The sequence below is a fragment of the Coffea arabica genome, chromosome 2c (assembly GCF_036785885.1).
Source record: "Coffea arabica cultivar ET-39 chromosome 2c, Coffea Arabica ET-39 HiFi, whole genome shotgun sequence".
NCBI lineage: Eukaryota > Viridiplantae > Streptophyta > Magnoliopsida > Gentianales > Rubiaceae > Coffea > Coffea arabica.
Genome location: NC_092312.1, coordinates 8,587,687 through 8,615,583, shown reverse-complemented (window position 1 = coordinate 8,615,583; position 27,897 = coordinate 8,587,687). Strand labels below are relative to the sequence as shown.

Sequence of the window (27,897 nt, the reverse complement as noted above, 5' to 3'; positions counted from 1 at the left end):
TGATATTTTTTACGAAATAAGATAAATGTAAAATGCTAGGAAAATAGAGTTGAGAGTAGGAAGGGTTGTGGAGGCTTGTTCCTGAAAATCCCTTCTCAAATTTATATAGATATAGATTTCTTCTTCTTTTCTTTGAAACTTCCAAATCTGTATTATGGTCTTCTCTAATATTTCTACACTTATTCCATCCAAACTGCACATACGCATCCCCAGTAGAATAATAAACTCCTTTATTTTGATGGGCTGAATCTCGCCATTTAACGTTCAAATGACCAGTAGAATACAAGGAACAAACACACACACACCAAGGAAATTTCCAGTAGTTATACCAAATATGTTTTACCTTGATTCACATTGACTAACTGTTCACTTGTTCAGAATTCAATATCTTTCTTCTGTAATGTCTATTATTACATTTTGTCTCACTTCACCTTTCTAGTAATATTTTTGTGTTTATGATGTTCTTCATCATTGACCTTCAGGTCAACTGAGTCTCTCCAAGCATTAATGGATCCTGCGACTGGCCAATTGTGCTAAAATTTCCCAATGAAGTCTTGACTGCTGTAGAATAATCAACCAAGAAGAAATTGGAAAAGCCACCATGGCAGCAAGATTTCCTTTTTACTCTCAGCGAAATCATCATCTGGACAGATACCAAAAATAGTGAAAGGAGAGCTATTGATCAACTCAACCACGAGAAGCTATGCATCTTAAACTAGTTTTGGTTGCTAGTTTGTTTATGTCGTTCGTCTTCTTGCTCTGTCATCACCATTTTATAGCTTTCATGAGGAGTGCTAATCCTCCAGCAGCTGCTGTTCATTACATAAGCGATGCTGCTATTAACTGTGGCTTTAATGGCAACTTAACCGCACTTGATGGCCGTGATTGGATTGGAGATGGCACCTTAAAGTTCCTGTCTGGCAAATCAAGAATCTCAACTGCAGCTGAAAAACCATTCCCAATTGACCCTGTTCCGTACAAGTCTTCAAGAGTCTCTGCAACTGAATTCGGCTATTCATTTGAAGTCAGCCCAGGTCAGAAATTCATTCGCCTGCATCTTTACCCTGCCTTATATCGCGGTTTTGAAAATTCTGTAGATTCTTTCACTGTCAAAGCTGGCCCTTTTACCCTCCTCAGGGATTTCAGTGCCTCAATTACTGCTGAAACTTCAGGTGTCAAGTACCTTATTAAGGAGTTCTGTCTGAATGTAGAAGAAAATACAAAATTGAACATAACTTTTTCTCCTTCTCTGAATCTGAATAGCAAGTCAAAAAGTACACATGCTTTTGTAAATGGCATTGAGATCATTTCAATGCCAGCTGGACTTTATTACACCTCTGATCGTGACTCAGAAGCCCGTATAGTTGGTCAGAAAAATCGATTCTTTAGTATTGACAATAGCACTGCACTTGAAGTCATACAGAGGTTGAACATTGGAGGGAGCTCTGTGTCATCGGCAGAAGATTTTGGAATGTTTCGAAGATGGAATGAGGACACTAAGTACCTGGTAGAATCCGGAGCTCATCGAGTCCATCATCCAGCACTTAGGATTAAATATACTACAAACATGCCAGCATTTGTTGCCCCGGCAAAACTTTACCAGACCTCTTGGAAAACCGGAGGAAACTTGAAAGGAGACCAGATATATAACTTTACATGGAAAATACCCGTAGAATTGGGCTTTGGATACTTAATAAGGCTTCACTTCTGTGATCTTGATGATGAAATGGCACAGCGTGAGTTAAGGGAATTCAGTCTCCTTATAAATAATCAGATAGCAGAGACAAAGGCTGATGTGATTAGATGGAGTGGCGGCCATGGGGTTCCAGTATACAGGGATTACATGGTCAAAATGAAAGGTGACCAAAGTGGTAGAAGTTGCGATCTCTTGATTGCCCTACAATCAGCTAATGAATTGGTTTTTGGACTCCTTAATGGACTAGAGATCTTCAAGTTGAGCAACTTCGACAACAGTCTAGCAATTTCAAATCCTGTAACTCCAATGACAGTTTCTACCCCTTCAGGCGTGAAGATTAGAAACATGTTTTTAGCTTTTGGCCATAGCAATGTTGTCACGACTGGTATGACACTCCTCGTTATTTTAGTCAATGTCCTGGTGTACCACTTGACAAGAATTTGGGAAGCAAAATTTTGCCTGGAAAATGACACAGTGGCGGCCACAACTGAGCCGGCTTGTCGTTGCTTCTCACTCGCTGAGATAGTTTCGGCAACACAAAACTTTAGCGATGCATTTGTTATTGGAAGGGGGGGATTTGGCAAAGTGTATAAAGCTTACATCCCTGCCATTCAAGAAATTGTTGCCTTGAAAAGATTGCATTGGAGCTCCCGACAAGGAGCTCATGAGTTTTGGACTGAAATTGAAACACTTTCCAAGCTCCGGCACATTCATCTTGTCTCTTTGATCGGCTATTGCAATGAGAGCCAGGAGATGATCCTAGTTTATGAGTATATCCCTCGTGGCACACTTGCTGATAATCTCTACAAAATGAGCAGAAAGGGAAATGATATTGCTCCTCTTAGTTGGGAGCAAAGGCTTAGAATCTGCATTGGTGCTGCTCGTGGACTGGAATACCTCCACAATGGCACTGAATATGGAGTCATACACCGCGATGTGAAGGATTCAAACATTCTGTTGGACGAGAATTTTGTGGCAAAGATTTCCGATTTCGGACTGTCCAAACTTGAGAGGTTAACCCAATCGAAGAGCTATGTTAGCACAAAAGTTAAAGGCACTCCTGGATTTTGTGATCCAGACTATATTGCAACTCATAGATTGACGAGAAAGAGTGATGTATATGCCTTTGGGGTTGTCTTGTTGGTAGTTTTGGCAGGGAGGCCTGCAGTGGACAATGGAACTCCAGAAGAACAGCACAATCTTGTATCATATTTCCGTGAATGTATTGCAGAAGAAAACGTGGATAGAATTGTTGATCCTAGTCTACAGGGGAAGTCCTCATCAAACAGTTTAAAAGAAATTGTGAAATCTATTGAAAACTGCTTGCACCACCAGCCCAAGAAAAGACCTACAATGGCTCAAGTGGTGGTGAGTCTCGAGCAGGCGTTGCAGCAGCAGGAGAGCACCATGATTTCTGCGTCAAGTGCCAGGGTAGTTGGGCATCCTTTCCAGGAAGGAACTCTCGAGTCACTGCAAGTACTTGAGAGTGCCCAATCTCCACCGACCGAAGGAATCACAAGTACATCAGCTGAATTTCTTGGCTCACCTACTAGAGGACAAGGCTATCCTCCAGCCCGAAAATTGTTATGGGGCTGGCCATGGAAAGCAGTGCTTAATAGAGGTAAGCCTATGAACAGAGAAGGTTTTGTATTGCAACATACCTTAATTGATGAACAACCAAATAAATGTGGACCTAGCCAGACATTTGATGAACAATCTAGTCCTAGCTTTCTCATTTCATGGTCTTACTATCATAGACAAAGTGTTAAAACTCCATATCTATTCAGTATCCGCTTGTTCACATCTGCATTCTTTTTGATTAGTAAATCACGCATAATATGAGTTTGATGCAACTAACTACATTCTTACACATAAACCATGATTTTGACTGATATCCTCTGCTTACATTCTTGATTCTTGCACATAAACCATGATTTCGACCGATGTCCATTCAATGTCCTTGATTAGAACTTTGGCAAGCCAAACACAGCTCAGCATTCTTATTATGGTTAGAAGTCTTAAAATTCCGTTCAGATTTGTAGCATAATTTTCTGCTGAAGCGTTCAGCACGTGTGCTTATATGATGTGATCTGTTGAATTTTGCATTGTTAAATGTTACGGTTTGACATTAGTTATTTTGTTAGTACTTTAATTATGAAAGGTTATGCAAGTCATGCACTTAACTTTTGCATTCTCGTAGAACTGGTAGTATCATTTTTATATTTTAATGATAGTAACGTAATTAGGATGGAGAAAAAAGGTGAACTAGCCTTCAAGAACAACGATGTTATATAAGTCAGTTGTTACTAAGCATCTCATTTAAATTCATCCTGAAATTTTGTGACGATGGCATTCTTAATAGAACTTTAACTCACGTAGATTTCGTTCATAATCAAATCAGGGAAAAAGCAAAAGGGTGAAATGTCATCACTAGCTGGAGTGCTGCCGCTTTACAGTTACAAGGCACTGGCTAATGCAACAGATCATTTTCATACAGGGAATATGATAGGCGAAGCTTTTTGTGGCCGAGTCTACAAGGTACTACAAATTACTCAGGAACTGCGTGTATTGTGTACGGGAAACTGGTTACTAATCATATTACTAAACTGTATCTGCAGGGAATTCTATCAAATGGTCAGGAGATTGCAGTGAAAAGGATCTCAAACCGTCATATACTTGGAGAGTTTAAGAATGAAGTTGCAGTTGCTTCTAAACTGCAACATCCAAATATTGTTAGACTGCTCGGATGCTGTGCTGAAAGAGAGGAAGAAAAAATGCTAGTTTATGAGTACATGCCAAATAAAAGCCTGGAGGCCTACTTATTTGGTGCGTTTGAAAACAAGTTTATTTATTCATTTTTTTTTTGTCTTTATTCTCTTTTATTCGCATAATTATTAAGTTCAGAGAATTAGTTTGAATAGGTATGGCACTATAATTCACTGTGACTCTTTGTCAGATTCACAAGAACTTGATTGGAGTAGACGTGCAATCATCGTCCAAGGGATTGGCAGAGCCCTCCTTTACCTTCACCGGGGGGATTCAAGACAGAGGATAATTCATAGAGATCTGAAAGCAAGTCACGTCCTCTTAGACAACGGGCTGAATCCAAAAATATCAAATTTCAGCCTAGCCAAAATTCTAGGAGGCGACCAAGACGAGCATGTGACCCACAGGGTTGCAGGGACAATGTAAGCAAACATTAATTCCTTCTCCCGTCACTTTTCCTGATGATTCAAACGCTTTTCTTGGAAAATAAATTTCACCTCTTTATCTTTACTTGCTGTGATGCAGTGGATATATGGCCCCAGAATGTTTGAGTCAGGGAAAAGTTTCTGAAAAGACAGATATCTACAGCTATGGAGTCTTGTTACTGGAGATTGTAAGTGGAAAGAGAAATTGGCCGCCTCATGACTTAATAAGATATGTAAGTTTACTTGGTTGTGAATTTTCTCTTGAAGAAGTCCAGTTCCACTTCTATTTATATATCACATTCAATACATTCACAACATTTGCAGGCCTGGAGGCTGTGGAATGAAAATAAACCAATGAATTTGGTTGATCCAGCGGTGCTTGTTCCACCCACTGAAACGGAGATATTGAGATACGTACATGTTGGTTTATTGTGTGTGCAAGAGTCTCCAGAAGATAGGCCGAATGTCTCTACTGTTCTTTCAATGCTTAATGATGATGAAATTGCAGAGCTTCGTCGGCCCAAGTTTCCGTCTTATATTACAGCACGGGGTCTATCAAGAAGCTCATCTCTCCAGACTATTATACCGAGTTCTGATAATGATTTCAGTTTAACAGACATCGAAGGAAGATAGAGAGCCATGAACAATAACCTTTCCTAGCTTCTGGTTTCCCACTTCCCAGTTGTCGAACAAAATCTATCTTGTTCAATATACGAAGTTGTGGGCAGAGTGAACCCTCGTATATTTTGCAGATTGTCGTGTACCCTCCTATTTAGCCATCTAATATAATAAGATACACATGGTTCATCAGACATTTATTTTCTTTGAATTCCAGATTAAACATTATACGATCTAACCAATTATAAATGTTTTTCTTAACCAATCATAGATGTTTTTAATATTTTCCACATTCAAATTAAAGCAAAAGTCAGTTGGTATTCTCGATGGACATTTCTTAAGATTCCTTTTAATAGCATCCTGCGGCTATGATATATATATATATAAATCGGCGACTTTGAAGTCAACGAAAGCCAACCCGTGAGTCTACGATGGCACTAGCGGCTGCTCTTGTTTGGTTGATGCCTGATGGTGGTAGAGTTTCCTATTAATTAATTAGTCTAAACCAAAGGAAAATGTAACCAAACAAGACATCCAATCCAAGACGCTGAGAATAGCAGCTAGCTTTTCCATCCACGGTTTATTCTCGGCAAAACCACCGTCACCACCTGGATTGGATTGCATTGCCAATTAGTTGCCCGAGAAAAAGAGAGCGACAATTCTTGCCTGTTTCCCTCCATCAAGAAACCATCATGTATCTGAAGCCACTTCTATTAGTCATTCTATTTTCGTGCATCTTACTCCGTCCTGATCAGTCTATGGTCGCCTTTTTTAGTGCCGGAAATCCCCCAGCAGAGCCGCATTACTTGGGCGATGTTGCTGTTTGACTGTGGGTCTATTGGCAACTCAACGGCGCTTGATGGGCGTGAATGGATTGGAGATACGGGCTCAGACTTGATGTCTTCACTGCAACCAAGAGGCAAAACAAGGAGCTCAACTGCTGTTGACAAATTATCCTCCGTCGACGGTGTTCCGTACATAACTTCAAGAATTTCTGCAACTCCATTCCAGTACACCTTTCGGGTCACCCCAGGTCAGATATTCTTGCGCCTGCACTTTTACCCTGCTTCTTACCGCGGTTTTGAAAATTCTCTGGACCTTTTCACTGGAAAAGCTGGTCCTTTCACCCTCCTAAGGGACTTCAGTGCTTCACTTACTGCTGATGGTTCTGGTGAAAAATATGTTGTCAAGGACTTTTGTTTGAATGTAGAAGTAAATGCAAAATTGAACGTAACGTTCTCTCCCTCTAAGAGCAGCAAGTTAAAGAAAGTACACGCTTTCGTCAATGGAATTGAGATAATTTCCATACCCGCCGGTCTCTATTACACGTCTGTTGGTGATTTAGGTGCCCGCATGGTTGGTCTGAACAATCGGTTCTATATTATCGAAAACACCACTGCACTTGAAGTGGTCCAAAGGTTGAATATTGGAGGGAGCTCTATCTCACCAATAGAAGATTTTGGCATGTTTCGAAGATGGAGTGAGGATTCTAAATACTTGCAGGAATCCGGAGTTCATCGAGTGAGTCATCTGACTAACAGGATTAAGTACACAAACATGCCAGCATTTGTTCCTCCACCAAGGCTTTACCACACTGCTTGGAAAATTGGAAGAGGTAAAAGAGGAAATGAGATTTTCAAGTTTACATGGAAAATACCTATAGATCTAGGCTTTGGATACTTAGTCAGGCTTCATTTCTGCGACTTCGATGCTGGTATGGCAGAAAGCAGGCAAAGGGAATTCACCATCCACATAAATAATCGCGTAGCTGAGAATAAGGCTGACTTGATCGGATGGAGTGGCGGCACTGAGATCCCAGTATACAGGGACTATTTGGTGATGGTGAAAGGAGAGAAAGAAGTCAGGAATTATGATCTCTTGATTTCCCTACAATCAGTGGATGAGTTGGTTTTTGGACTCCTCAATGGACTAGAGGTCTTCAAGTTGAGCAATCCTGACAACAGTCTTGCGACTCCAAATCCTTTATTTCCAAGACGAGCGTCCAAAATTTGGAACCTGAAGATTCCAAACTTGTTCTCAGCTTTTGGCCAGAGCAATGCTGTTTCGACAGGTATGACAATCATATAATTATGTTGCTATGTCTGACATTCTTTTCCTTTCTACTTATTTTTTTCTTTTTACATTGCATTTTTTGGTGTGAAAATAGTGTCGATTTTGTCTGCAAACCATGGGATAGGTGAACTACTACATTCAAACGAAAACGGAAGCAACTATATATAAAACGACTGTGATTAACATATTTAGGTTTGAAACTTAGTCAAGAAATGGTTGAATTCTAGGTGTACGTAATCATGTTTGGCAGTGAGTTCTCTGCTTATTCTTTAATTTTCAAAAAGTTTTAGCATTTTTTCAATTTGTTATTCCTTTGGTTGATGATTGCTTGTACGTTATATATTCTAAAAAAATTCAGGTCTTTTGCTACGTCCTTTTCTATTCTTTTCAACAAATTTTGCATGTTATGCTTTTGCAATCTGTTTTTACTGTTCCCTAACATGTAATGTGCTTTGATAGCTAAAATGTTTTACATGCTACAAATAGGCGCATCAGCGAAAGCATCCCAATAAACTTGGTCAAATTCGATCATCAATTTTATCAAACGTACCCTTAGACCTCGCTTGACAACTCCACTTCATGTTGAAAATTAATTTATTCATAATTTTTTGAATTAAATATTTTTGATACAGAAACGCCTTACCGTTTAATGTATTAAGCATTGCTTAATTTGTATACAAACTTTTCAGAGTAATTTTTTCACTCAATTTTCTAAATTAACTGCGCATGCTACTCACATAAATGTAACACATTTTTATATATGCTCTTGCACAAAGTAGACATTTGTTCTCGTTCTGTTCACACACATGCATGCAAATATACACCCTTCCACGCAAATACGCACATGTAAAATAAACACCATCTCTAAATTATTTTATTATTTTCTCTCTCTCTCAAACACACGTATACACACTCATCTCCATCTCTCTCTCTTTCTAAATATACAAATAAAGGCAATTTTTTTTGAAGATAAAAATATAATATTTTTATGATATTTCAATTCAACACTAATTCAGTTTGTTATTAAACAGATATAACTTAATCAATTCAGTGACTTGATAGTTTCAACACTTAAATTTTCAAAATTTAGAATTCAAATTTCATACTTCAATTTCATCAAACAGATCCTCAGTCAAGGAAGTTTCCCCTGGAAATAAAAATTCCGCACATTTTTGGCAAGATTGGACTATAATGATGGACTACATTATAGCAACAACAATTATTTAATATCCGGACTACTTCCATCACTGAATGATGTCATTGAATACAAAAATGAGGAAAGGATCCGGTACAGACGATAAAGTTATAATAAGAAAGCGAAAAAGGAATAAAATCTTTAAAATTAAAGATCCGGATCATTCCGGATGCCATTAAAATCGAAGGCATTGGAAGCGAAAAAGGAATAAAATCTTTATCCATCCTTGCTTGGACAGCAATTAACCAATGTATTAGAAAAGAAACTAAAGGAACGAGAATTTGCCATCTTGACCCCAATGCTGTGCTTTCCCGGAAGCAAAAGGTAGACCGACATGCTTTTTGTTCGTCTTCCGCATTTTGCATTAACATTAATTCCTCAAAAGGTTCATTTTACTTTCATACACAAGCAGAAACATCCGAAGGGATATCCCAAAGTACCGGAGAGCTCTATAACGTAATCAACGTAATCTGTAAGTAGCAACTAGCAACCAACTTTACACACCATCTATTCAAAATTCAATACCATCTGCAAACTTTAGCAGAAGTCTAAGAAGCTGATGCACTAACTTCTTAAACAGTTTCCCAGAAAGATGAATACTAATTGATCTAAGCTTAAAACAGGAGGGGATGGCGCCCTTTTTTCTAAAATATCCAGTAACATCGACACACTAAACTCATAAGCAAGAAGAATGATTTTCACTAAAGCAATTGTTCACTTTGTAAGTTTTTATGTTAATAGTTCCTTGTCCACATCTCTTGACAAGTTCAAACACATGGAGGAGGGTACTTGCACTTAGTTGAGGTGTTTGTGAGCAAGAAAGAAAATTGACTTTGATATAAACCAATATCTAGAACCAGATCTAGAACTCATGCCATTACACCTAGAGATGGTTGCCATCATACTATCCACAGAGAAGCATCAAACCCCCCCCCCCCCACCCCCCACACAAAAACCAAAAAAAAAAAAAAAAAGCTTTGCACAGAGTTTTCATCCTTGAACACTGATCACTTTGGAGCTTCATAATATCAGAAGAATCCTTAACCTGCTAAAATTATGACTGGAGAAATAAGTTTGCAAAATCTGCTATCCAAAAGTTTTCCAATGCACCTCAAGTGCTGCTTTCTAAGTTAAGCTTCTCACAAAATTATATTAGCTAAGAGCAAGTCAAAGGAAAACGAGAACAACCAAAGTATCATGCCTTTTATTGCAGCTCTAACAAGCTGATTTTAACACTATGAGAACATACCATTTCGTGCTATAGTTGGATGGTAACTGAGAATATCTTTTTCTTACTTTGAGTGGGATTCTTTGTTCAATTTTAGTCATCTGATAACCAGTTTGGTGGCAGAGATCTTACAAGTTGTTTGTCCTCCTCATATCTATCAGCTATATCTAGTAGTTTGAGAATTTAAAATTCATTGCAACTAAATTCAAATGCAGAAGCTACACTTGATCACTTCATCATCGGCTTTAAGAAAAGCTAAAGCCAACAAGAATAGGCCCATAGAAACTACCCAGAAAATAAATAAATACAGTATGCTTGTAATAGAGAGCTACAATTACTGAAACAATAAAAAAAAGGGAGCATGGCACCCAAAATCTGAATCCAGAAATGGAATCTAGAGAAGGCAATCGGAAGAACAGAGTTAAGTCAGGGAAATACATTTCTCTACCTTGCAAAGCACGCTTGATCAAAGATATTTAATTCCTCTCTTGGCTGCTAATGCAACAGAGCTCAATTGCTTACTGGCTGAAAATTTCTGCATGAGCCAATTCCCTCTAACAACATCTCTCTTTTGAACCTTCAACGCTATCGGAAAACCAGAACAGTAGCCAGCTTTTGGATTTGATGTCCAAAATGCACGAAATGACTGGACACCAGATGACAAACGAAAACATTCCCTTGTATATCGTGTGAAAAGAAATTTCCTAATATCATCGGCTCGACCATACGCACCCTTTCATCAGGCATGATGTTAGTTCTACGTAAAGTCAAATAACGCAGAAAGCATGAACGTTTAAAGCAAGCAAAACAGAAGGGCGAAAACAAGTTTTAGGACATCCTTGACAAGAAAATGTAAAGCACAGAATAATACACTAATCAGGTAAGAAAACTAAAAGTTCAAGATCAACTCCAAACGGCAAGGATCCACTTATAAGCAATGCACCCTAATTCACAGTAGAGTTTCTGTCGGTATAACTGATTGCTGTTGGCAAAAGGGCACCTATATCAGTGCAATTCAAAATCCAAAGACAAATACAGGTCTTTGCTGTGATCTTTATTTTTCACATATGGTACTTAACAGTTATCCCAATCATTTGGAAACAAGTTTTTTACTTTTTCATGATTCTGCCAGTAAACAAGAGCCAAAAACTTTCTTGATTATCTATGTATGCTTCCTATCTATCACAAGCAACCAACTTTGCAGAGAGTTGTTGCTTTTGCAGATTCACGTTAACTTCAGCAGCATCCTTATGGGTGCAAGAAAAAGAAAGAAAGGCATGCATGTGACGATATACAACCAAGAAATATGAATAGAGCATGAGCATCAAATTTCCTTCTAAATCAAAAGGTACAGATGATCCAATTCAAACAAAATGAGCCAATTAAGGTTTTTCAGTTTTATGTAATTACCCCGTCCATTTCCAGCTTTCAACAATCATCTCTGAATTCAAGATTAAAGAACAATGAAAAAGATGACGAAAAAGAGATAACTTTTGACTAACTTTTGAATGACTTGACGAAGCAGAAGAAATAAGCCGACATTAAGCATATTATAGGCGTCCAAAAAACATAATAGTCCATTTGTTGTCACAAAGCTGGAAGAACTAGAAAGATCTGACATCTCATTGCTCTCCAAAACAACTGGCACACTTGCCTGAAGTCTAACTTTGGAATACAAAAAAGTTGAGAAGCTAAGGTTTTCTCTCTGAACAATTCCTGGTTAAGTTGCATTTAAGCCTCAAACTCTCAAGTTTGGTAATATATCTGAATCAGAAATCTCACTTTTGTTTTTTATCTACCTACCATTTAGTCAATCATAACTTAGGGAACTAAGGGATAATTATGTTGATGAGAGTGTGCAAGGAACGTGATATATATGCTCCGCAAACAAATAGAAACTTCAGAAGTGGCACCCCTTTTAATAAAACCAATGGAGCAAAATGGATGAAATAGGCAATAGGAGGAACTTAAGAAAATCCAATGACCAAAATGAAAAAAAAATAGTTGGGTGACCAAATTCAGATGCTTGGAACATTTAGGATGAATGCTGCTATATGCCCAATTACTAATTTACTACAAGAACAAAGGAATTCAAACAACAAATTCTTGCAAAGTAAGCACGGGATGAAAAAAATTAACCACCTCAACAAAACCACATGGTAGCACATACGCAGGCCTTGTAAAATCTTGCCGCTGGAATCCGCTAATTGTAGTGGTTACTGCATAAAGTAAAAAATTGCACCCAAAAGAAAAAGGGATCTTATATTCCTGCATGGCCTATTAGACTTTCTCAACCTCCTATAATTAAAGTTTGGTGCTTGACCAAACAATTATACCAAGTTCTTTTTAGAAAAAGAGAAAGAAAAATGAAGCACAAAGAGAAAGAGAGAGAAGGATATACAATACCAGCAATTTTCTTTAGCTCTTGTACTGCCCCACCCTTTCCTTCCAAGGGCAACTCCATCGAACTTTGGCAGGCACGAAAAAGATAAAAAAAAAAAAAAAAAAAAAATCAGCCTAAGAATATTTGACATTGTATTATGATTCCCAACCCATCCCCTAGAACATCTATTTGCCCTTCCCTCATAACGGAGAAGAAAAAGGGTGCACAAATTACCCCTGCTTTTAGCATTCATTCCGTTCAATGCTTGGACAGCTATAAACCAATACAGTTAAGAAGAAGAAAAAGGTCAAGCAAAAAGTGGTATGCACAAATCGCCTTTTTTTTTCATGGTTATTTAAGCATTCATTCCATTCAATACTTCGGCAGCTATTAACTAATACAGTTAAGAAAAAGAGAGAGGTCAACTTAAATTTGGGTCCAAAAAAGCAAAAACATACCTATCAACTTCATCTCCTATTTTAATGTCCTCAGACTTGACTTTATAGCCTACTTTTGCAAGAAGCTCCATCACATCTTCAACGACCTGTTCTTTTCGCACCTGTATTAAAGGGCGTATCAGTACAAGAAATCAAAGAATCATTTAACACCACATGGCAATCAGTAATTAATGAAGACAGACTTCAAAAGCTCTTAGCACATCTCAACAAGCACAAATTGCAAAAAGCAATAACTGAAAGAATCCTTGAGGAAACCTACCCAATCAAGAATACTAAACAGTTCATTTAGACACAGTAGCAGAGGCTTCCTTAAATAATTGAAAACTTCATGCAGGCAGAATCAAACCAAATGAATAGACTTATAATAGCAATCTTACCATGTTTTTCTCCAACTGAAAATATGCTCGCAGGTTAACACCAGCTTTCTAAAAAATTCCCACTAGGGGAAGTGCAGATATCATTGCCTCCTTCCGTTGCTTACAGAACTTACTTAATTCTTCTTCTTCTTTTGTTATTCTTCCTATTAGTCGGTACCCTAGATCAATTGCTTGTGCCATTTCACTGTTGATGAACTGTCGAAATGTCATAGACCTCTCAGAACTATCACCATTAATCTTAAGCTTGATTGGATCCATGGCCTTTTCCCAAGATATGATAAATATGATGGCCAACTCAATGAGTTTGCCCTCCTTAGCATAGAAACAGGCTAATTGATTAATCTTATCTACTTTCTGCGCAAACAAATCAACAGCCTCCAATCGTTCTTTCTGCCACAGGAGTAACCAAATAAGCAATCTTATGCAATATCCTTGTGTGAAAAAGATCAACGGTCAAAATCAGACTTAAATAGAGGAACAAACCATTTCAGGAAGGCAAAGCACAATAATCAACTCAAATATCGATTCATTTTGTTTCCAATGGCTAGTAATTATATCAGACCTACAAAAATAAAAAGAGAAGGCCACGGTAAAGCCATTAAGTGCATCGACATGTGAACATGTGTGTGAGATGGAGAGAAGAAGCATAAAAGATAACTGCCCTTCCTGGTTCCCATTCCAAAAGTATATAGAAAGTGCAAAATGTGATGGAGAGGGCCTATACATTGTACCTTAATCTATCAACTGCTTTGTGTAGTGGAAGCAGCTCATCATACTCTGAATCAGTTTCACACCATCCAATATCAGCCTGCTCAAAAGTAAAAAGATAAATCAATTTTGCTCAAGTTAAGCACATTGATCTTACAGATAAAATCCAAGGTACAAGGTTCCGGTGCATGAAATGACAGTTTACATGAATTTCAGAGATAAAAGAATATATTGAAAATTTTTTTATCTTTCATTTCATCAACGGATATTCATTTTTACAAATTGAACATCTCAACTGTTTAACATCAAAAAAAGGTAAACCTGCATGCATTAGGAATTAACCTCTTGCATAACTATCATAACATATGATTTACCTCGAGCAAAAACAATTATTTCAAGAAAGAAAAGTAATATAATTTACTTCAGCAAGGAAACTGCAAGAATGGTCCACAAGTTATTCATACCACTCTCTCAAATGAATCTAGCAATGGCATCCCATCTGGGAAAAAATTCTTCACTCGGGAACATAGCTCGTCTGTTTAGTTACCAAGAACATTAAAAAAAGCAGGCAGATAAATAACAAATGTCATAGATGAACTCCACCACTTGCGAATTAATGAAATTTCAGGTACAAAGGAAGCATCAGAAAAACACACACAGAAAGTAAATGAAAAAATGAGATAAAGTTTTATGATTAAGCAAATGACACAGGTGTACCAAATAGCCGTGGTCGTCCTCGGAGATAAGAAGCATCTTCACCGGTCAATTCAAAGCCAGATGAAGCTAACAAATTTGCAACCGCATTTCTTGTTGGAGAATACTACCAAAAAAGCAATTTTCAGACTTAAAAAAATAATACAGTAATGGACGTGAAAAGAGATCCACATAAAAGAGTTAACCTTAATTATGAATTTATTCCATTTAGAAATTAAATAGACATCTAATACACACACAAGAACACAAACCAAATATACATTAAGCCAATTAAACAGCACCCAAGTACAAGAGTGCCAATTCTTAGACGAGGGAATTGTTCCTCCATAAGCATAAAATAGGTTAGACTCCTCCTTCAAAGTTATGTTTTTCCTCTCAATTGCTGAGGGCTATAGTCCCCTGTTTACTATCCTCAAAGTCTTTCTGGAAATCCTCTCGTTCTAGTTTACCTTATTACTATAACATGTGTATGTAGCAAAAACTATACTTTTAAGGTGCTCATCATGGACAAAGAAGTACATTTCCTCACAACTACAGCTTCACTGTGTGTAGATATGAGTATTATTAAACAGCTGTAAATTGTTGCTCATACAAATAAGTAGAGCAACTCCTTTCAAACTCAACATCATAAGAATCTAATCAAAGAATTCTTTGTTTACACACGAGTATCAACACAAAAGGATCTTCGTTGCCATTAAACTTTGCTCAAAAAATTTCTCGTTAAGTTGGTTGAAACTTCATTATTACTAGGAGAAGTATTTAATTAGCATGCACCAAGAAAAAGAGTAAATCAAATGGCAGAGAATGTAGCGATGCAAAATAGGCAAAGCTATTTTTGTTATTGGTTTATTTTCGGGCACTTTGATAATCTTTCTGGTTTCTAGAGAGAATATGCACAAGCATTTTTTTTTTACTGTTTCTGCAATATTCAGAACAACATACCATTTATCCCAGAGTGTTTAAAGGCACAAAGCAAACTAGAACACAAGGAGCCTTCAGGAACTTAAGCGCTAAGTGTAAAACAGAGCGCCTTATTTTTTGGAGGCTACGTGCGCATGCATCAATGTTGATAACTAGAAAATGATGAACACACTGACCTATTTCAATCTCACCACATCTTACTCCGATTCCTATCTTAGTGCAATTTCAATAAGTTCAAGAGCTTGGTCTTAGGTATTACCCTATCCAGGCCTTAAAAGTCCATCTTGGTGTATTTGTTTCTTTCCCACGAGGGTTATGATTTTGAGGGATGGAGCTGCAGTTAAATTAAGGTTGATATTTGTTCAACTCCTTTAGGGTATAAGCTTTTCCATACCAATACAGCACATTGAACTATTCACCTTGAGTTTGGCTTCAACGTGAAATTGTATTATTCAATTCTAATATCTCCCAAATAGGAAAAACAACAGACTAGTCAAAAGTTGAAGGAGTAACTTCACTAGGTTCTTGGGCTTGATGGATAATAATCCGCAACCATTAGACAAGATTAAAGAGCAGAAGAGCACCATGCCAAATCTGATGCTTTAAGAGTATCCAGTGTTTTCCCCAAGAAAGTGATTGACAGTTTTAAGAATCTGACAATACAAGTTACTAGCATCAAACAACTCACTAATGAACGAAGGGCTTGAGTGACACTGGAAAAACAACACAGGCAAGCAAAGTCTCATGATTCTTCAAACATCAAGGACATTTCATGCAATCTGTCCTTTATCTATTACAAATACAATGTGCTGTATCAATCTCCATCCTATAACAGAAATGCAATTTGTAGCAGCAAGGGTTATCTCCTTCCCCAATCAAAAGAACACGTGAGTATAAAAAGGTAATTACCTAAATAAACTAACAAAGTGGATTGGATGTCAGAGATACATACAAAATAACTTGATTCACTTGCCTCCCATGCAATACGATGTCCAGTCCTCAAAAAAATTTCAAGCAACATCAGTATAGACATCATTGAATTCTGCATTTCTCTGCACTCAGCTAACTTGTTGCTTTCCATGAGCTCTAGATCACACACGTCATTTGTTAATGCTACTATTTTTTTAACGATGTACTGACGCAAGGTGATCCGGTACCCAGAGGCATCATTACCGGGCATGTAAAGATTATCAACTGTCAGATGGCCTTCCGATGATGCTATAAGCAGAGAGGCTAACTCAATTATTTTCCCTTCTGTAGCATAACGACATATAATTTCAGAAGCCTCTGAGGAAGATATCTCATGCATGAGCAACTTCATAGTTTGTCTTGGCCCATACTGACACAAACGAAATCAAAATAAGCACATGTCACTCGTAAAGTCATGCGCATCAATGATCAATCAAACTGATTCCATAACCATATTTTGGGATGAGGATTATAAGAATTCTTACCATTCCCTGTGGAACAAGTCTAAAAATCAACCTGTAAAGTGACTGTTCTTGGGTCCAGAAAACCCTCCTCCTGAAGCAACCAAAAGAAATGAATCACCAAAAAGAACAGCAACACAGCAAGTGCTGTAAAGGTATCCAAGAAATGATTTGAAATGGACCTAACAGACTGAACAGCAAAGTCAATAGGTAGTAACATCTGACAACCATGTGTATGAATACCAGTAGCTTTCTCATCCGCCCGCATGCCAAATTTGAGAAAATACCTCGTCATCTTAAGAGATAAAGCATCTGCGGCAGTATGGAGCAAATTTAATCCAGGCAATTTAAAATATTGGGTCAGATCAGTCTCCTCTTCCAATAGTGCTGCTGCACAATTAAGTGCACTAGAATGTACACACTTATAGAGGATGGAGTATGCCAGTCGAGAGCCATTTCTATTAAAGTCCTCAATAAGTTTATCAACTTGGCTTCTTATAAAATCAACAAGATCATCCTTCTTATCCACCGCAATTAGCTTCTCAATATGTTCCTGAAAAGGATCAATATAACTTCTGTCCATCGCCACCTGATATTTTTGAATTGATATTTTTGAACTAGCTTAACAAAGTCAAGGCTGAAAAACTATAGAATTCTTCTATACAATCATGCAGGAAATGTTTATACTCACAAGTATATCTTCATCCTCAGTATCACTTAGGTACCACTTCTGCAGACAACAGCCAAACATTAGATCCAACTAAGCCTTATAAATTATCACATCCATAAGAAAAGTATATACAGATATGGATACTCGTTCACATATTAAAACAGTAATAGACAGGAGAAAGAAAGCAAGCAGGACAGTGAAACTCGCACCAAAAAGCAAAAAAGGAAAAAGAAAGTTAAGGACTTTCTGTTGGTCAGTAATGGAGAAAAATGCTGAGATAGTGAACTGATTATGCAATAAAACATCAACAAACCAGAAGCCCGACAAAAGCATAGATCAGACAGCAGCACCAAAACGTCTAGTTTAGACTAAAAGGGAAAGACTAGCTTATTGCTAAGGAATGGAAAGAGATATATCCATCAAATATGATGCATCAGGAGGGTATCAGCTATTACATAAATCTATTCAGTTTTTTTCCTTTTTTTCAGAAAAAAAAATTAAAAAAGTTAATTAATCGTCAGAGAAGTTGAACTTAAGTCTTCAGAGATTGGCCTACCTCTTTATACTTGCTACATCCCTCTTGAGACGATTACAAGACTAAGGACTAATCCATCTTCTCGTTGTTTTCCTTTAAAGGATCATAAATTATGCACAAAGATCCTATCTTTTGTTTCAGGCATTCGTACTGTATGCAATTATACATGTGTATATCTGTCCAGGAGATGCAAAACAGATGGAGAGAACCCTAAAGGGTAAACAGCAATCGGAAAGATACTATTCCCCAAAGAATACTTCAAAACCGCAGAATGAAATTAGGTAAGGTGAATTCTTCAACTATCCAAGGGACACAACTTTGTTTTTCAATGGTAGCCAAGCACGTTGAGCTCAAACACAACTGTACAAGCTAAGGATACAACTTTGTTTTCCACGGGAAGCCAAACAGTCATGTTCCAGCACAACTTCACAAGCTAAGCACCATTTCGCATCAAGCTAAACAGAACTAGTAGCAACACTTACTTTAGCCATCGCCGCTTAAACGGAGTGCAGGGAAAATTCAACAGTGACCCCAACTCCAACCCTGAAACTGCATCCACAAATTACTATAGTTAGAACAACAGAGGAAGGAAATTGGCAAGCCGTGTTATGTCGGTAAAACAAGAGATCAGATCAGGTCCGAGAGGAGTGAACAAGAACATAATGCTTGCAGGTTTTTTGGGTAGGTATAATGCTTGCAGATTAGCATTTACAAATGAAAGAATAAAGGGCAAAAAATATGCTTTCAACGGACCAATTGAGATACAAAGCAAATTTTCTCCAATTATACTGTGTTGGGAGAATCTAGTACATGTTTATAACTCTTCTTGTCGAAGTGTCTAGACGAGGGCTTTTCTGTCCAGCAGCATCGTGAAAAGGTGGGCAGCGAGAGGCTGGTCTCGGCGTTAACCAGAGACCCACTTCACAAATAGCTAGTTCGGGAGAAGAGATTTGAGCAGAAACGAAAAGTAGGGAAGGTGTTTTATTCTCCTAATCCTATTTTTTTTTCTCTATAATAAAAACGACTTTGGTTTCACTTTTGGATCCTTTTCGTCCGTCTCTTAAAGGCCTCTTTTAGTAATTTCCTCTGCTGTGCAAGCTATCAACCTGGCTTCTTGTACACCCTTTGAAGTTGAGTTTGTTAGTTCAGGTTACTGATTTGCCATCTTCCAGCTAATTTCAGCGTTTCTTTAGTTGCGTGTTATCAGGAATAGATAGATACGTCACCGTTTTAACTGAGGAATTCAATATACGTCACCGTTTTAACTGAGGAATTCAATTTATTGAAACGATACCGTACTACTAATAGAGGTAGTCAGTCGGTTGCAGTAGTTATAAAAATAGAGTTTGGTGATTATAATAACAGAATTTCAACAATGATGAATACTTTCTCTCTTCTCACATTTCTCTCGATTCTCTTTCTTCTACCTTGCTTATCCCTTTTCCTTCTAAATTCTCACAATTCCTAATCTGATTCAACTTAGATCTTGATAAATTGGTATCAGAGCCAGCGATTCTTGGAAGTTGCAATGGTTGAAGGTACTCGACTGAAATCCTTGGAGGAACATGTCAAGAAACAAGAAGTGAGGTTGCAAGATGCTATTGAAGCATTCCAAAATTCTCAGCATCAGTCTTAAGTTCATTTTAGCAGCGAAATTATGACAGAAATGGAGAATTCTAACAAGAAATTGGAAGAACTGGAAGCATTGATGACTAAACTGGAGTAGAAATTCAATTCCTTCGTACAAATGATGATGAACAAAGAAAGGAGTCCCATGGAAGAGGCAAGGGAGAGGCCAATTCTATCAACACCACCGCCTCAACAAAGACTCAACAAAAAAGGAGAAAACACTGCGAGCTTCTTCAGGAGAGATGAAGATAAGATCTATTTACCTAATCCTCCAAAACCAGAGCTACCTCTTTTTTATGGGGATAATCCGCAAGAATGGCTAAGGAAATGTAATAAATACTTCCTGAATTATCAGATTCCTGAAAAGTATAGTTATTAAACTCGATCCGACTCGACGGTTCAACCGGTCAACCCGGTGAACCAGTAATTGAATTAGATCAGGTTATCAATTTGATCGTTTCTGCATTGAATCCGTTGCCTTTTCAACGGATCGACGGTTCAACCGGTGAACCAGCCGATTTTATGAGGAACTCGGTCCACATGAAAAAATTTTATGAAAATGCTAGAATGGAGATTCAAACACCAAACATCAAGCATGTTCATAGAATACCATCACCACTACGCCAACTACCCGTTTGTTGTTATCTTGTCCTTTTTGTACTATATATTAGACTTTTATTCTTATTTTATTTTTCCAAAACAAAATTTATTTGGAATCTTTTAATAACATTTTATTATTCCCCAAACTCTATAAATTATGAAATTGACTTAAAAAATAACATATTACACAATTTCTTTTAAAGGCAAATATTATTCTTAATAAACTTTTGCACTTAAAATTCAAAAATAAATTAGATAATTACACTTAGATAAAATTTTATACTTGAATTTGCTAGATTACTAATTAAATTTAGGTTGTTAATTCTTATAAGAATTAATGATTCTATAATAAATTATACTAACTAAATATTTATTATGGCATAAAAAATTATGAGACGTAATATTTAAATATATTTAGTGACTCACCGGTTGGACCACTCACCTACTGGTTGAACCAAAAATTCATTGACCCACCTCTTTCACCGGGTTCCTCCTTGGGTTGGGTTTAATAATTATGCTTGAAAGTCAAAAGATTTATTAGATTATCAAATTTCTGAATCCATTTCCCATCATTTTACCTAATCTTCGAGAATGAATTCAAAATGATTTAACATAAAACTCAATAATCGAAAACCAAGAACCCTAGTATAACGACTCTTACTTTTATTTATTTTTTTTGTTTTTCTTTTGGTTAAAACACCCCAATGATTTTTTCATTGTTTTCTAAGTATGAGCCTAAACGCTCATGTAAACGGAATCTTGAATAGGCATTTGATAAATATAGTTCAGAAAATAGTTCAAAGAAGACAGTGAAAGAAGATAGTACTGTATATAGTAAAAAAAGAAATGTGGATATTAGTCCTAACTCCTAAGAATTTTTTTGTGCTTTTTGAACACGATTGATCTAAAAAATGTTGGTCTCTTAGATAAACAAGAAAAGCCAACAACAACAATTCCCTTAACACTTTACCCTTAAAAACTGCAATTCAGTATTAATAAGCAAATCACAATTTCAGTTTTAAAAAACTTAAACAAATCCTCAAGTAGTTTCATCGTGAGTTCAGTGTGATTTAGGTGCTACGCATGATCTACATTTTTGTTAAGTGTGGATAAATGCTTTGTCAATAACTATCATGAAAATATATGGCGAATTTGTACCACAAATAAAGTAATTTGTTACCGAATGAGCATATAAGAGATGATTAAACTTAATATTGGCTAGTGAGACTGCGGTTAAACTAGTTGGAAAAAATAGGAATTAAATTATGGAAATTAGTTGAAATAATTAAATCATATTCCATTCTGTACTATATTGCATGATATCAAGTCCAATACAAGCTATCTGACCAAAAAAAAAAAAAAAAAATCTAATACAAGCTATCGAATCGGGAATAATTTCTAACAAATCCAAGGAATGGAAAATGCGGGAGTTCTTCTTGTAATCTATTAATCAATTCATTGATGATTATTTCATAAACTACCCATTTATATTTTATTTGTTGACAAGAATAAATTTTACATTACAAAAATCGTAACTACGCAGGACAATAATGTAAGATACTTGGGTATATTAGAGCGTAATTTGGCACACTTCCATAGATGTTCTAAGAAATGCAATAGGTAGAGAAAGATCTTTTCTGTAAAAGGGGGAAAAATTGAGTTACTAAGCCCATTCAATTCTTTCGTTCGGGAGCGACGGATTTAGAAAGAAGGGAAGGGAAAGAAAAGAAATCAGACTGGGCTTGTTTGGAAGTCCAAAGTTTTTACCAAATTTTTATTATACTAATTTTTTAACAACTTATGCTACAGAAACCCCAAAAATTTATCAAAATTTTTAACCTCCGCGCTTAAAATATCCAAAAAAAAAAAACTCCCTTTCCCTTTTCTTCTTCTTCCTCCCCCACCACTACCTCCGTCAACTGCTCTGTCACCGGTCACCACCTCCGTCGCCGGTTCGGGCGCTGATCACCTTTGTTGGATTTTTTCCCAGAAATATGTGTTCAGTTATTGTATTTATTGAAATTTAAGCTTTGTATGCCCTCATTTCTTATTTTATTGCATATGTTTTATCATTTTTTCCCCCTTCTACTTTTCCCTTGGCTTAGAGCATGTCCAGCCATTAATGAAAAATTTTAGTAAGTCTGAAAGAAAAAAAGAAAAAAAAGTAGAGAGTTTCTTCTCTTGTGAGTTTTCTCCTGCTTTTAATATTGATATTCATATTCAATGGTGAAAATCAAGGGCAACAAATATTTTTATTGTTCGGTAGGTAAAGGAGAAAGGAAAAATTTCTGTTAATTTTTGTTTCCCTTTCCATATATCAAAAGGTAAGTTTTTTATGCCCAAATTACTTAATCTCTTTCAATGTGTTTTGTACGTCTTTTTTCCTAATATCGTCTTGGTTTGTAGCACCATTACTAAGAAATTTCAGATAATATCTTCTTACATGAATTTCTATAAACTTTAATGGTGGAATTCAAGTTTAAACGGTACTCCTTTACCTTTTAACGAATAGTTTTTCTTTCAACTAGGATAACAAAGATGCAAATGCCTCACTATTGCAGCCCCTATTTTCTTGGTACTCTTTTTTCTCTTTTTTTCCTTTTAGATTTATTATTAGTTTGTTTTTTCAGTGTTGTAGGAGCATATTTGATAATTTTCTTATGGATCACTAACATTCCTCAAGGATGAATGGTAAGTTTTTATGGAATTGTAAAGTAATTCTTATACATTACTGTTGAAGAAAATGGTTAGCTAATTTTTTAAATTAGAGGGATTTTTGGTGAAGAATTTCATGTTGTGCTTTTAAGACTGTGTATTTTGGCTTTTGTGCAATGTAGCAGGAAGATATAGAACTTGATCTTGTTGGGAATTTTCCATATTAAGTTATTCTTGAGGTATTCTACACTTTTTTGCAGGGATGAAAATAAGAAGCAAATGAAGTTGAAAGGAGGCATCGAAGGTGAAATTTTCCTTTTTTTTCAATGTTGTGCCCAATTTCCATTTTTGCCCTTTCTCAACTATTCATGAAATTCATTTGCTTTTCTACTAGCAACTACACTAAGATGAAAGGGGGCAATAATTGCCAAGAAAATCTGTATGTGGATTTTGCCTTTCTTCATATGTCAATTTCTTTGTAGCTCAGTTTTTGTTCTTTTGACTTTATCTGGTAGTTATTATTGAATATTTTCTTTCTTTTTTTTTTCGAGGTTTTTGATTGTACAAGTGCTAGCCTCATGGTAATGGTAAGTATACGAAAGAATTAATGTCTTCTAATTTTTTTTCTTCTTTTCGTTTTTTGCCTCAGACTACTCAAAAAACCTTTTTCTAGAGCTTTTCTTTTTCCTTTTTTGGAATAGGGTCTTGTCATACCTTGCCTGATGGAATATATCTCTCTTTTTGCTTTTTGTTAAAATTTAGTTTTACTCTATTCAAATTCCTGGTTAATTTGCTCGGTTAATGTTTTACTTCTTTGATGTCTAATGTTTTGTGTGGGTAGAAATTTAGGAATCTGATATTTACATAATTGTTCATCTCCATAGTGCTTAAAGTCCCATGTGTTTTACTGATTACTAAGGTCCCAAGACTTTGATATTTTTTCCTCTCTCTCTCTCTGGTTTTTTTTGGGTGGTATTAGTATTTGAGTTTTGCTTTGGATTGTAGAATGTCACTTATTGTTTAGTGCTGAAGCTAATTGCATTCATGATCTTAGTTTCTTTGCTTAGTGATGTGCCTGCTGAATTCATAGTTTTCAATCTGTGTTTGGAATTTGTAAGTTACAAGCTTGCTTAAATAGGTTTAATAGCTCTATTCTGCTCACAAGCCATTGGAATTGTCAGTGTTAAGAGTACTTTGGCATGAGGCAATTGGTGCATGCATGGCTACTTATCTATTTCAGTTTTGTTGAATGTGCAAATGGCCTTTTCGAATTAGTTGTGACTTGTAAGTTAAGAAGCTAGATTCAAGTACAGAGTCCAGTTATTGCTTCACAGAGTCCAGCTATTTTCAGAGTATTACCTCAATAATTTTTACTTGCCATCTAAAGATTATTTGATTATTGTTAAGAATTTGTCGTCTGTTTTTCTACCATCAATGTTGTTAAAAGAATTTTGAGAGTGGCCACTAGATTGTTGATTTCTTCAAGACTAATAGTTAAGCTGGTATCTGTTTGTCTATGTTAGGATTTTTTACTGCACTGTTTACTGATTTTGGGATTGGATAGGCTATTGAAATCTGTTGGGTAATAGTTAGACTCATCAATTTTTGTCCATGGTGGAATTTGTGCTGCATTCTCATCCTATGCTTACTTGTCCAATTAAGATGAAAATGACGAAGAGGAATAGTCATAATTGGCTCTTGAAATTGATTCATTATGTGTTTCTTTGGAATTCATTGTCTTTCCTTGTTAGGTTTATCTAGCAACCTCAGATTTTATGTGCAAGTTTTGCTTTCTCTTCATTTATTACATTCTGATATTACTGGTGAAGTTTTAGTTATTGTGTTGATGTTATCTTTTTTTCTTATGGACTAACATTTTTCTTTTTATCTTTCAGGAAGGTGAAACTATCCGAATTAATGTGAAGAACAAACCTCCTAGTGGAACAGGCATGCTTTCACCTGCAGGATTGTTAAGTGGACATCCTGGAACTGTAAAGGCCAAAACTCTAAGTATAGCACCACCTCCTAGTGGAGGAGTGAGGATTCAGTCTCCTCTCCGACCCCCTCTCAATGATTCTGCAGCTGCTAAGATGACTTTGGGAAGGCATAATACTACTCTTAAGGGGCCTAAGGAAGTTGCTAGACATTCTGCTGATCCACAGGCAGATCTGTCACAACTGGAGGTTCCCATTCTCCTTTCTGTTACGTTTTTGGAACTTTTTTTATCCTTCTATACAATTTGAACAACAGAATTTTGTTTACCAAGAGACTTTGTTATTAGAGGTAGATAGAGCACTTAATTGTAGTAGACTACAATCAAGAAAATTGAGACCTGCCAACTTTCCGAAACTCCCATCAAGAAGGATCATTGATCATCATGTGATTGGAATAAAGGACTCATCTGAGTCGATTTAAAGGACAATTCTTCTTGTGTTTAAGGATGGGGTTGGTAGTTTAAACTTGAGGCTTTCAAAAATTTCTGCTTTGTCCAGCTTTTATTTAACCTTCATTTAGGTCCATGAATTGGCTGGTCATATAAAACATCATTTCTAAATTATCTTAACTGGATAATTTCAGTTATCAAAAAGCATTTTGCCCACTGTTTGTTTTCTTGTGATATTCTCTGATCTGCAGTATAGATATAGTACTTAGGTGTAGCTTTCCAAATTAAGAAATTTAGTGATACAACTGGTATTACCTGATCTTGTGGTTTTGGGGAAGTGGAGGTAAGATAGGGTCATCATTTTCAGGTGATTATGTAACTGATTTCTTTGCAAAATGTTCTGAAAGGGAATATAATTCATATTTAGAAACATTTGGAAGCAAAATGTATAACAAAAATTTCTAGCAACCTTTTGTAAATTACCTTTACTTCAGTGGCATTTAGAAAGACAAACTTATCTTGCTTGATAGAGATTCATAAATATAGGAATCGTCAATATCTTGCTTGATCAATATGTTCTCATTGGTGCTACCTTTTTATGTCATGTATGTAGACATAAAATATTAGCTGCTGTTTTACCAAATGTCTTTTATTTGGAATTGTTCTGACTTTACATGGATATGCTATTCTCTCTCCAACCTGTGTAAATAGGCTTGGTCGTTTTAAATGGTTTATGTAGAGATACAATACTTGTATCTTGGAGTCAGCTTGTGGTCTACTTGTGATGAAATTTAATAGCGGTTTTGTTGTTGGCATTCTGCAGAAGAATCTTCCTACAACCACTGGAACAGGTTCTAATAAGTCCACTGCAGCTGGATGGGTTGTTTTTTTTATCATGTTAGCATTTGACTGTTGGTGGTTCGGATCTTTGTCTCCTGTTGTATTTAACAAGATGAGAAAAATTGAAAAGAAAATTCATAACTGAAGGAATTTCAATATGTGCTCCATCTTTGGAGGAATAATTATTCTCGAAATGTGTTGATATCGTTCTTTTGACATACTTGGACTGCTGATCTCAAATTTATATGCGTATAACACAAGATAATTCTCTTTCCTGGGTTTCTGCCCCAATGTTTGTTTTTCTTTAAGTCGTGATCAAGGGGTTGAATTGCTTTTATAGGATTGCAGTTATTTCCTAAAGAACACGCCTTTGGGGGTAGTGGGTAAGGCTTAATATAGTTTTGTGTGGATTAGTATACATTTTGTATGTACAGATTTGTCCAAATGTGAATGACACGTAATTTATGAATGTTTTAATGCTTTGGATGTGTTTGGATCGACATCATTTGTAAAAAATTATTTATTTGCATCACAGTTTATTTTATAATCGATCTTTAAAATTTTTCAATCATCTTTTCTATTTTATGTATATCATATCATAAAAAACTATTCTTACAAATAATATTCCCAATATTGTTCTAACTAATATTTTTAAATAATTTCCTATTTAAACACAATTACTATTTTTACATGTCAGAGTCTTTTTCTTTTTTTTTTTTAAACGAAAGAGCATCTTCCATGCAAAGAAGGTCAATGGAGTTTGGTGGGCGAGTACACCTTTCCCTTCTCTAATTAGACTGTGTTGAGGTGAAAAAGGAGTTTGACTTGGACATGTAGCATTCTAGGATTGTAATTGTTTAATTCAGGCATTATTTACAAGTTGTGAATGTGTCATGCTAAACTGTAGTCGGGAGTATAATTTGACTTTGTATTATCAATTTCACGTACGAAAGAAGGCTTGTATCGGCAGGTGTAATGTCAAGAAAATACATCTGATCTTGCCTGTGTCAGTTGATACTTTATTTTTTATTTTTTTGGCCACTTGATGATACGTTTTGGTATATGTACAGAGACTTACAATCACTTTCCCTGCTTAAAAAATCCCATCGATTGAGACACTATCTCCTATAGTCATATGTTAGTAAACATAATTCTGACGTTTTAGAGGGAAATCCAAACTATATGCTTTTTGGGACAAACAAAATGTTAATGTATATGGCAATCAATTAAACAAATATGCATCCGCCAAAATATGTTTCCAGCAAATTTTTTTTCATCTATTACATTTTATAAAAGAAAAATAAAACTACATGTCTTTTTCCTCATTGAATTTACTAACTTCCTTCTCATTCATAGCACAAACTGTACATGTACATTTCAATATCTTTTCTTATGCAGCTACTTCACCTATTCATTTTTTATTAATAATGTCTTAATTTCATTCATTAAACAAAATAACAAATACAACCATACATAACATGCAAGTCAGCTCATACTGGGCATCACTTTAATTCCTCACCGTGCGCAGGCACGATGTCATGTTGCTAGTCCATTGTAACTTGTTAAAGTTTCTCTTCCTTTCTTACCTATCCT

The 27,897-nt window shown here is 36.2% G+C and overlaps 4 protein-coding genes across 18 annotated transcripts; 3 read left to right on the top strand and 1 right to left on the bottom strand.

Annotated features, from left to right (window-relative positions):
• Window positions 1-261: 261 nt before the first annotated feature.
• LOC113725709 (putative receptor-like protein kinase At5g39000) lies at window positions 262-5,701 on the top strand. The gene is made up of 6 exons (XM_027249031.2): window positions 262-3,317; window positions 4,098-4,234; window positions 4,315-4,522; window positions 4,653-4,884; window positions 4,988-5,120; window positions 5,212-5,701. Exons 1-6 carry the CDS (start codon window positions 704-706, stop codon window positions 5,518-5,520), a joined length of 3,633 nt encoding a protein of 1,210 aa, XP_027104832.2. The 5' UTR covers window positions 262-703; the 3' UTR covers window positions 5,521-5,701.
• Window positions 5,702-6,318: 617 nt separating this feature from the next.
• Window positions 6,319-7,593, top strand: LOC113725707 (receptor-like protein kinase FERONIA). The gene has a single exon (XM_027249026.2). The coding sequence runs from the start codon at window positions 6,319-6,321 to the stop codon at window positions 7,591-7,593; it is 1,275 nt and encodes a 424-aa protein (XP_027104827.2).
• A 2,640-nt stretch (window positions 7,594-10,233) lies between these two features.
• On the bottom strand, window positions 10,234-19,329 carry LOC113725706 (uncharacterized). Of its 7 annotated transcripts, XM_027249023.2 has the most exons (16): window positions 19,008-19,329; window positions 18,680-18,746; window positions 17,684-17,722; window positions 17,175-17,581; window positions 17,017-17,086; window positions 16,736-16,901; window positions 16,515-16,648; window positions 14,645-14,747; window positions 14,392-14,462; window positions 13,951-14,027; window positions 13,703-13,781; window positions 13,220-13,609; window positions 12,843-12,943; window positions 12,408-12,469; window positions 12,144-12,220; window positions 10,234-10,734 (listed from the first exon to the last, which is right to left on the bottom strand). In XM_027249023.2, exons 2-12 carry the CDS (start codon window positions 18,686-18,688, stop codon window positions 13,268-13,270), a joined length of 1,497 nt encoding a protein of 498 aa, XP_027104824.2. In that variant the 5' UTR covers window positions 18,689-18,746; window positions 19,008-19,329; the 3' UTR covers window positions 10,234-10,734; window positions 12,144-12,220; window positions 12,408-12,469; window positions 12,843-12,943; window positions 13,220-13,267. The 7 variants fall into 7 exon arrangements, with proteins under 7 accessions (XP_027104824.2, XP_071930217.1, XP_071930219.1 ...); XM_072074116.1 differs by having other exon boundaries at window positions 16,515-16,901; window positions 18,951-19,328; XM_072074118.1 differs by having other exon boundaries at window positions 16,515-16,901; window positions 17,175-17,545; window positions 18,951-19,328.
• A 2,695-nt stretch (window positions 19,330-22,024) lies between these two features.
• LOC113725704 (uncharacterized protein At1g03900-like) lies at window positions 22,025-26,522 on the top strand. 9 transcript variants are annotated; one of them, XM_072074125.1, is made up of 6 exons: window positions 22,025-22,378; window positions 23,342-23,385; window positions 23,476-23,520; window positions 23,633-23,668; window positions 24,977-25,282; window positions 26,288-26,522. In XM_072074125.1, exons 4-6 carry the CDS (start codon window positions 23,660-23,662, stop codon window positions 26,447-26,449), a joined length of 477 nt encoding a protein of 158 aa, XP_071930226.1. In that variant the 5' UTR covers window positions 22,025-22,378; window positions 23,342-23,385; window positions 23,476-23,520; window positions 23,633-23,659; the 3' UTR covers window positions 26,450-26,522. The 9 variants fall into 9 exon arrangements, with proteins under 9 accessions (XP_071930226.1, XP_071930224.1, XP_071930223.1 ...); XM_072074123.1 differs by having other exon boundaries at window positions 22,025-23,001; XM_072074122.1 differs by having other exon boundaries at window positions 22,025-23,117.
• Window positions 26,523-27,897: the final 1,375 nt, after the last annotated feature.